The 10706-nt window shown below is 42.7% G+C and overlaps 1 protein-coding gene across 1 annotated transcript; it reads right to left on the bottom strand.

The window, feature by feature from the left end:
- Positions 1-286: 286 nt before the first annotated feature.
- LOC311109865 (insulin-like growth factor-binding protein 5) lies at positions 287-8803 on the bottom strand. The gene is made up of 4 exons (XM_084152879.1): positions 7964-8803; positions 3232-3449; positions 2975-3094; positions 287-2474 (listed from the first exon to the last, which is right to left on the bottom strand). Exons 1-4 carry the CDS (start codon positions 8295-8297, stop codon positions 2337-2339), a joined length of 810 nt encoding a protein of 269 aa, XP_084009005.1. The 5' UTR covers positions 8298-8803; the 3' UTR covers positions 287-2336.
- Between the last annotated feature and the right edge of the window lie 1903 nt (positions 8804-10706).

Genomic DNA, 10706 nt, shown 5'->3' with positions numbered 1-10706 from the left:
TAATTGGATCTTCTGGTAGACAATAATTTGAAGCCAGCAGCAGGTGTATAGGAAACATGCATTAAGGATTACAAATTTGTAGAAATCTGGTAACTTTCCCCAAATTCCCAGGTTTTCCAGAAATCCTCATTGGAGGATTCCGGATTTCCTGCTTATTCCCTCCTGAATCTGGGAATCTTCCAACTGGGATTCCTGGAAAATCTGGGAATTTGGGGAAAGTTACCGGGATTTTTGCAACCCTACTTCCACAGTATAGAGCAAACAAAATGCATAAAAAACCTTCCCATACATGAATACATCACTTTATTAAAATAAATGCTTTGTCATTACAAAAAAGACAAGGTTAAAGTACATCAATTACACAGTGAATAAATATGACATATTTGTGATATTCACATAGATTTGTTAGTAACACTTCACTTAATGCCAACAGGTATAATACATCGTAAGACTTGTCATAAGCATGTATGACCCGCTTATAACGTCTTACCATCGTCTCTGATGGACACTGACTAAACGGCTGTTATCAGCTTGTTAAAAAATTGCAGCATAGAAGCATTATACCGGTTGGCTTTGAGTAAACTGTTACCCATTTGTTTCCTATATGCTTTTTTATCACGAGTATGGAATGTTTGAGATTTCATGGTCTTTCATACAAGCAAGCTTAAGACTGAGTTGAGAAACCTTTCCAAGTCTCCTATGCATTCTAGTGGGAGGCATAGACTGTACACAGAGCCCCTGTCAAAGCTATCGTCATGCTACCATACCCTGAAAACAGGGCTGTCTATGTCAAGGAATGTCAACGAAATGTTTTGAGCTTCAATAAAATCAGTAGACGTCTGATTTAAGATCATGTTCACAAACGGGACGTAGGATCAAAAAGTATCATCATGGTCTTATATCGTGTAGACTTATATCTTCACACTCGTCAACTCATGGGTCTCTAGCAACCAATCTCCAAATCCATATTCTGCTAAAATGTCCTCGCTCAACGACAAGGCCTGTTAATCTGTATGTAAATCTGGATTCAAAGTCATGAGAGAGAGAAGGCACTGAGATTTACATAGAAACCCAAAGAGCCACACCTTTCCAGGGGTCATATAGTAGAGTCCTAGGCAGAAGACTGTTGTGGTCAGACAGGAGGCTACGAGACGTCAATAGAAACTACGTGCAAGATTTGCATGCAATTTGAGTCTGTGTTGGACTTTTCAAAGCACCTGTACTTTCTACTTTCTTGGCTGTCGTTTATAAATGACAAAACAAGCAAATTACTGTTATGATGTGTTTTTGAGATGACCTTTAAAAAATATATACTTCACTGAAGGTAAGGCTTAAGAGACACAATACAGACTACTAAAGGAGAAAGTTAAGGAGGCACTCTCACACACACACACACACACACACACACACAATAATTTTATACAGTCACCCCTATGAAAATATACTGAGATAAAACCCATCAGAAGTAGCAGTTGATGGGTTTATTAAGATAGCTACTGTAACTACTCTGTAACAACCCAACAGAAGTAGCAGTTGATGGGCTTATTAAGATAGCTACTGTAACTACTCTGTAACAACCCAACAGAAGTAGCAGTTGATGGGCTTATTAAGATAGCTACTGTAACTACTCTGTAACAACCCAACAGAAGTAGCAGTTGATGGGCTTATTAAGATAGCTACTGTAACTACTCTGTAACAACCTATTGTACATTTTATATGAGCAGTTAATAGTTCTTAAGACCCTCAACTCAGAACAATCTGTGAGACAAAGTGGAAGAAGGGCCGGACTGAAAAAAAAGCTATTCTCATCTCATTGCACTCAGAAGGATATATAAGGACATAGGCCCAAACTCAGACAGTAGAGTCACTGAGGTTCTCTTGTAGGGAAGTGCTCTGATGGGACAAACATTTGGATGAAGAGAACAGAGTTACGTTTAAATACGACCCCAGATCACTGTGCTCCTCAGTAAAGAGTTCATGTCAACATCACGATAATAAGATAGGTGAAAAAAAAAAGCTTTACTCTTTAGCCTTAAAACTTTGTTTAAACAGAATCTAATATAATTTGGACCTCTGACTGTGGCTTCTGTTGTATCAATCTATTATCAACACAATTTAAGTCAGAGAACATTGTTATATGTGCTTTAAAGGGAGGTTATAGGTAATCTCAGTATAGGTGGATGTATAGTTTAAAACTGCGTGTATGTACTGTATCTGTGCCCTGCTTTCCTGATTTGATTGGCTTTTGCATATTTTGCATGTACACGTGATTGGCAGGAGGAGGGGTGAAGGGAGGCGGGCCTTGGCTCATGACAGGTGACCACATTGGCCATCTCTCATTGGTTTTTGTTGCTGTTGCTCTCCGGGTCTTTGCACTGGATGTCCCCTCCACTGTAGTCAGTTCCGGGGAGCTGCACTCCGAAGCGGTCCACACACCAACAGATCCCCCGCTTCCGCCCACGTGATGGCTTACACTGCAGGAGGAGAGGAAGGGAATAAGATGGAATACAATGAAATTAAATAGAATAGGATAGTATAGAATAGGATAGAATAGGATAGAATCAAATAGAACATAATAGCATAGAATAGGATAGAATCAAATAGAACATAATAGCATAGAATAGGATAGAATAGGATAGAATAGGATAGGATAGGATCGGATAGGATAGGATAGGATAGAATACAATAGAATAGGATAGGAATACAATGAAATTAAATAGGATAGGATAGGATAGGATAGAATAGGATAGAATAGAATGGAATAGGATAGAATAGTATTGGATATAATAGTATAAGATATAATGGAATAGGATAGAATAGGATAGAATGTATAGAATATGATAGAATAGAATATGATAGGATAGGATAGGATAGAATGGAATAGGATAGAATAGGATAGAATAGGATAGAATGAATAGAATACGATAGAATAGAATACGATAGAATAGTGTAGGATAGAATAGTCCATGGGTACCTGCTTGTGCTTGAAGAATCCCTTCTTGTCACAGTTGGGGAGGTATAGGGAGAGAGCCAGGACTCTAGATGTGTTTTTCATCCTCTGAATGATCCCGTCCAGCTTTCTCCTGCAGGATCCCTACACACACATACAGGGTCATAGTTTAGGGCAAGTATGGCGTGTGTGTGTGCGCGTATGTCTGCGTGTGTGTTTGCCTGTGTGTGTGTGTGTCTGCATGTATGTCTGCGTATGCACTGAATATATGTTGAACTTACAAACTCAGGCTGCAGTTTGTCCAGGGCATGGGTTGAGTGGTCGAGGCCTCTGACAAAGTGGAGCTTGGCCTGCTGTCTCTTGCGGTCTTTAGCCTGTCTCATGGCCTGAGCCTTGCGGCTGCTGATGTGGTCTCTGCCCCCGTACAGAGGCACCTTGGCCTGGGGCAGCAGGGACTCTGGAACTTCTGCTAACATAGCTTCCTCTGGAGAATAACCGTCTGGGGAGACAGAGAGACAGAGAGGATGATGATGGTGGTTGCGGTGGTGGCGAGGAAGAGGAAGAGAAGGAGGATGATGCATGAGCTCCACCTGAGACTCACAGTCAGAGAGTGAGAGAGACAGATGAGGAAGAGGAGGAGGAGGAGGAGGAGGAGGATGTAGGAAGAGTGGGACACTGTCAAGGTCTTTCACATCGGTGCAGATGAAGGAAAAGAGATGAATAGAGGAAGCAGGTTTAGACCTTTCCTAACACTAGAGGGACACCTTGCGGTTTTCCCAATCAAGAAATCCAGCCCAGAGTCATTTCACAGCTCTCCAGCTGACTCATACAATATTGGCCTACTTCTCACATGGTCAGTCAGTGGTTAAGGGAGTTGTTCGCCACGGTCCATTTACAAGCATTTCTCCTTCTAATCCTTTTCTCTCTTTCCCCCACCCAGTGGTGGAAAAAGTACCCAATTGTCATACTTGAGTACTCAAGTAAAAGTGAAAGTCACCCAGTAAAATACTACTTGAGTAAAAGTCTAAAATGATTTGGTTTTAAATATGCTTAAGTATTAAAAGTAAATGTAATTGCTAAAATATACTTATGTATCAAAAGTAAAAGTATAAATCGTTTCAAATTCCTTATATTAATCAAACCAGATGACACCATTTTCTTGTTTTTATAATTTACGGATAGCCAGGGGCACACTCCAACACGCAGACATCATTCGCAAACGAAGCATGTGTGTTTAGTGAGTCCGCCAGGTCAGAGGCAGAAGGAATGACAGGGATGTTCTCTTGAGAAGTGCGTGAATTGAACCATTTTCCAGTCCTGCTAAGCATTCTAAATATTAGATGAAGAGTAATTTTAGGTGTCAGGGAAAATGTATTGAGTAAAAAGTACATGATTTTCTTTAGGAACGTAGCGAAGTAAAAGTATAAGTTGTCAAAAATAGAAATAGTAAAGTACAGATACCCAAAAAAACTACATAAGTAGTACTTTAAAGTATTTTTACTTAAGTATTTTATACCACTGCCCCCACCCTCTATCTCGCTCTCTCCTGCCTCTCCTCCAACACTACCGCTCTCTCTCTCATTTTAAACTGGACAACTACAAATCTTGTGTACATATTTACTAATTTATGGCATTGAATTGACTCCATATAATATATGGAGTGATGAATGCCATAAATGCCATAAATCAGTTAATATGTATACAAGATTTGTACAGTGGAGTTATTGCATGCGAGGGGGAGATTTCCTTTTGCAGTGTCCCTGGCTTGTAGCTGGGGCTAAAAGGGAGCAGAATGTAAACTGTGACATAGCTGGATTAGGGCCAAGAGAGTGGTGTGGTCTATCATGTCAATGCAACGGTCCTCTCAAGTCAATGCTTGGCACATGCAATCTCAAGTCAATACTTGGCACATGCAATCTCAAGTCAATACTTGGCACATGCAATGGAAGTCATGAGTTTTAAACTGGGTCATCCAATGAACATACAGCATTCTACTCTCTCTCTCTCTCTCTCTCTCTCTCTCTCTCTCTCTCTCTCTCTCTCTCTCTCTCTCTCTCTCTCTCTCTCTCTCTCTCTCTCTTTCTCTCTTTATCCTTCCTCCTTCCCTGCATCCACTCCTCCCCCTCTCGCTCTCTCATTCTCCTCCCCTATCTCCCTTTCTCCTCTCTCTCTCTACCCCTTAGATGTGAATGACAAATGCGAACAGCTCCTATAAAACTGTCAGGAATCTCTGTGTCTTGCCAAATCCAAATGTCCACATCTCTACATGAATATTTCAGCAACCCACTTCACCTGTCATAAAGATATTAACACTGACTAAAGAGAGACCATATGCAGCAGGGGCATATCTATAAGCATAAGGAATGTTTCATTACAACAAGATGATTTCTTGCAGTTACTGGCCAAGATACAGTATCTCTCAATCTGGGAACATGAAAAAACAGTACCAGAGCATTACTGAGCCAAAGTGTCAGGGAATAGCTGAAGTTGCCTCAAATCACTGATCTCACAATATTAATGTTAGGATTTGGGGATGGTAAGCTGATCCTAGATCTGTGTGTTTCCATACACTGAGTATACAAAACATTAAGAACACAAGCAGGTGTTCTTTCCATGACCTAGACTGACCAGGTGAATCCAGGTGAAAGCTATGATCCCTTATGGATGTCACTTGTTAAATCCACTTCAATCAGTGTAGATGAAGGGGAGGAGACAGGTTAAACAAGGATTTTTAAGCCTTGAGACAATTGAGACATGGATTTTGTATGTGTGCCATTCAGAGGGTGAATGGGCAAGACAAAACATTTAAGTGCCTTTGAACAGGGTATGGTAGTAGGTGCGAGGCGAACCGGTTTGTGTCAAAAACTGCTATGCTGCAGGGTTTTTCACGCTCAACAGTTTCCTGTGTGTATCAAGAATGTTCCACCACCCAAAGGACTTCTAGACAACTTGACACGACTGTGGGAAGCATCGGAGGCAACATGGTCCAGCATCCCTGTGGAACGCTTTCAATACCTTGTAGAGTCCATGCCCCGACGAATTGAGGCTTTTCTGGTTCCACTAAATATTAGGAAGGTGTTCTTAATGTTTGGTGTACTCAGTGAATAGTGTAACTGCTATCTATCTATCCAGTGTCACACAGTTCACAGCCCACACACACACACACACACACACACACACATACACACAAACACACACACACACCCCTCTAAAGATCTAATTTAACTGTACTGTATATAACAATATGTATATATGAATAGTGTGTAAATAGTATTGTTTGTTGTCTCTTGGTGTCTTTCCTATATATGACTCTTATTTTTTGTATTTTATTTTATTTTGAATGTAATGTAATATCTTCTGTTGTTCTTGTCTATTACTGTTCTGTACTTTGTCATGTATTTTATGTGTTTCATGTGGACCCCAGGAAGAGTAGCTGCTGCAAGTGCAGTAGCTAATGGGGATCCTAATAAACTAAACTATACCTCACTAAGCAGGCGATAGAGTGGTAGGTCACTGGAGATGAGAATATCTCTTGTGACATCATCGCTCCCCTAGATTATTCTCAGAAAAGAGAATTCCCTCCTCGGTCCTCCGGTTCCGCTGACACAATTTCTCCCCCGAAGCTGGAGCGTAGGCAGCATAGCCCAGCCGGCGTATAAAACCCAATCAAGTCCTCACTTCCTAATCTGTCCCTCTCTAATCTTGCCAGTGCTGACTGAGGGATTCAGAGGGTTGTGATGCATTTCCTGATCTGGGCGAATTTGATGCTCTCGAAATCCCACAGATTTAGTTGTAACGAAAAGACTCCTTATCCACTTCCTCTCTCTCTCTCAGTCTTTATCTCTCTACCTCCCTCCCTCCCTCTCTCTCTGTCTATCTCTCTCTCTCTCTCTCTCTCTCTCTCTCGCTCTCTCGCTCTCTCGCTCTCTCTCTCTCTCTCTCTCTCTCTCTCTCTTTATCTCTCTCTCTTTCTCTCTCTCTCTTTCTCTCACTCGCTCTCTGTCTCACTCTGTCTTTATCTCTCTCTCTCTCCCTCTCTCTCTTCCCTCTTGCCCTCTGTCCTCTCTTAATTCTCACACGCTGCAGGAAATGAGAAGAGGTGGTAAATCTTATCCAGCAGCAGGCTGGCAGTCAGAGAGACGCGCTCGGCTAACATTCTGCTGAATCACTGCACAGCTTAAAGATGATGACGGAGGGAGAGATGGAAAGAGGGAGAGGGGAAAGGAAGGAAAGAAGGAGGGGGGATTTAGAGGAGAGAGAGCTAGAGAAAGGATATTGGTGAAGGAGAGCAGGAGAAAGAGGTGAGAAAGAGTGGGAGGAAGAAATCTAGCCAGAGATAGATGAAGAGATGACTTACTGCAGGGGAGGCTGAGGGAAGGGGGGAAGGGGGGGAGACATGGAAATGGAGAGGGGGAAGGTTGAGGGGGAGGAGGGAAAAGCGCTGATCCCTCTCTCTTCAACAAATTTCAGGAGAGAAAATTAAAACTAGGGCTTAGGGGAAAACTGCTGTGAAAGAACGTGACACTTGAGAAACCCTCTGACTAAGTTTTAATGTGTCAGACACAGTGACTGTCCCTCAGATGGCCCTCTAAAGAGCTGAGGCTCTAAAATGTTTGGAATCTTCTTCAGGTTTCATGTACTCATGTTGCCCAAGGCACTTCGTCACTCATGCCAAGAAGATGCCCTTGAAAACCCCTGATTTTCAGCTCTCAGCTGTGTGTTATCAATCAAAAAATCTTAGCAATACATGGTGGATTTGGAATACATTACAGGGTGTGGTGTTTTTATGTGTGTGTGTGTGTGTGTGTGTGTGTGTGTGTGTGTGTGTGTGTGTGTGTGTGTGTGTGTGTGTGTGTGTGTGTGTGTGTGTGTGTGTGTGTGTGTGTGTGTGTGTGTATCCATGTCTAACAAATTGGATAATCTGCCGATGTAGTCCACATATTGTAAATGTTAAATAAATAAACATTTGAATATATTATAAATCAATGCATATTAATGAAGAGTCATATTTACCCCTGCCTGGATGCAGCGGCTTGTACATATTCTCGTTGGCGCACACTCCTCTCCCGTGGAGGAGCGCGTGCAGCGGTTTCTCCTCCCCGCTCTTCGGCAGGCACCGGAGCCCGTGCGTGCAAGTTCCCGTGTACACGCCGCACGACTGGCCCTCGGGGAGTGCGCAAGTCAGGCAGCAACCACAGCCAGGCTCCTTCACCAGCTGGCATCCCACCGGTACTGGCGGACACATCGACAGAACCTTCTGGTCACACGGTTCGCACGGTACGAACGAGCCCAAACAACCCGACTCGCTTAAGAGAAGCGTTGCCAGGAGTGAAAAACTAACCAGCATATTGTTTCAAATTAAAATGATTACAAACATAAAACAACTATAATCAACTACTATTTGTATTGCATGGAACGCTTTGCTTTTGATCATCGGGGTTTTGGAGCAAAAGTCCTTGAAAGAGTCACCATCCACAGGTGCCCACTGCCTGCGTGCGTAAGTGCGTAAAAGTCCCTTAACCACTGTATCGGATGCTTAGGTTCCACTCTTCACTCGCGCGAAGTGGCTGAGTTGTATTTATTGTGTTAAAGTCCAAGTATATTCGAGTTTAGATTGTCGACCGCGAAACAGCCCGAGTCTTCTACTTTTGGGCTTTCAAATGTCCTTTTACATCAATTGTCTCCAAATGAAGAAGAAAAACAGCAGGGATTCTCTCTGTCTTGTAGAAGAACCAATCTCTGTAGGCTGCCCTCCCCGCACGGTTTCTGCACATACAGTATAATATGTGGCTTTGAGTTTGCCTTTTTAAAAACTGCCAGAGGCGAATCCTGTAAAGATGGGTATATGTCAAACGACGTTGATGGGGGAGGGCGCACTTGTCAACTACGTGCGGTGCTGTTGATTGTACAGGGCGGGTCCTGGCAAGTCCCTTGACTTCTACTGCTGAGGGCAAAAAAAAAAAAATAAAATGACTGAGACCACAATGTTTTGGGGTGGATCTGTAAGTGCTGGATGTCCTCTGTATTAATCATGGACATTGACAGGGAATAAATACAGTGAGGGAAAAAAGTATTTGATCCCCTGCTGATTTTGTAGGTTTGCCCACTGACAGAGAAACGATCAGTCTATAATTTTAATGGTAGGTTTATTTGAACAGTGAGAGACAGAATAACAATAAAAAAATCCAGAAAAACGCAGGTCAAAAATTTTATACATTGATTTGCATTTTAATGAGGGAAATAAGTATTTGACCCCCTCTCAATCAGAAAGATTTCTGGCTCCCAGGTGTCTTTTATACAGGTAACGAGCTGAGATTAGGAGCACACTCTTAAAGGGAGTGCTCCTAATCTCAGCTTTTTACCTGTATAAAAGACACCTGTCCACAGAAGCAATCAATCAATCATATTCCAAACTCTCCACCATGGCCAAGACCAAAGAGCTCTCCAAAGATGTCAGGGACAAGACTGTAGACCTACACAAGGCTGGAATGGGCTACAAGACCATCACCAAGCAGCTTGGTGAGAAGGTGACAACAGCTGGTGTGATTATTCGCAAATGGAAGAAACACAAAATAACTGTCAATCTCCCTCGGCCTGGGGCTCCATGCAAGATCTCACCTCGTGGAGTTGCAATGATCATGAGAACGGTGAGGAATCAGCCCAGAACTACACGGGAGGATCTTGTCAATGATCTCAAGGCAGCTGGGACCATAGTCACCAAGAAAACAATTGGTAACACACCAAGCCGTGAAGGACTGAAATCCTGCAGTGCCCGCAAGGTCCCCCTGCTCAAGAAAGCACATATACAGGCCCGTCTGAAGTTTGCTAATGAACATCTGAATGATTCAGAGGAGAACTGGGTGAAAGTGTTGTGGTCAGATGAGACCAAAATCGAGCTCTTTGGCATCAACTCAACTCGCCGTGTTTGGAGGAGGAGGAATGTTGCCTATGACCCCAAGAACACCATCCCCACCGTCAAACATGGAGGTGGAAACATTATGCTTTGGGGGGACAGGACAACTTCACCGCATCAAAGGGACGATGGACGTGGCCATGTACCGTCAAATCTTGGGTGAGAACCTCCTTCCCTCAGCCAGGGCATTGAACATGGGTTGTGGATGGGTATTCCAGCATGACAATGACCCAAAACACACGGCCAAGGCAACAAAGGAGTGGCTCAAGAAGAAGCACATTAAGGCCATGGAGTGGCCTAGCCAGTCTCCAGACCTTTTAATCCCATAGAAAATTTGTGGAGGGAGCTGAAGTTTCGAGTTGCTAAACGTCAACCTCGAAACCTTAATGACTTAGAGAAGATCTGCAAAGAGGAGTGGGACAAAATCCCTCCTGAGATGTGTGCAAACCTGGTGGCCAACTACAAGAAACGTCTGACCTCTGTGATTGCCAACAAGGGTTTTGCCACCAAGTACTAAGTAATGTTTTGCAGAGGGGTCAAATACTTATTTCCCTCATTAAAATGCAAATCAATTTATAACATTTTTGACATGCGTTTTTCTGGATTTTTTTGTTGTCATTCTGTCTCTGTTCAAATAAACCTACCATTAAAATTAAAGACTGATCATTTCTTTGTCAGTGGGCAAACGTACAAAATCAGCAGGGGATCAAATACTTTTTTCCCTCAGCGCCGGAGAAGATGGCTGCTGTTTTACAGCCCTCTAACCAATTGTACTATTATGTGTGTTTTTCCGCGTTATTTGTAATTTATTTTGTACATAATGTTTCTGCCATCGTCTCTTAT

The sequence above is a fragment of the Coregonus lavaretus genome (assembly GCF_964263955.1).
Source record: "Coregonus lavaretus genome assembly, chromosome: 35".
In the NCBI taxonomy this organism is placed as follows: Eukaryota; Metazoa; Chordata; class Actinopteri; order Salmoniformes; family Salmonidae; genus Coregonus; species Coregonus lavaretus.
This window is presented reverse-complemented; position numbering and strand designations above follow the sequence as displayed.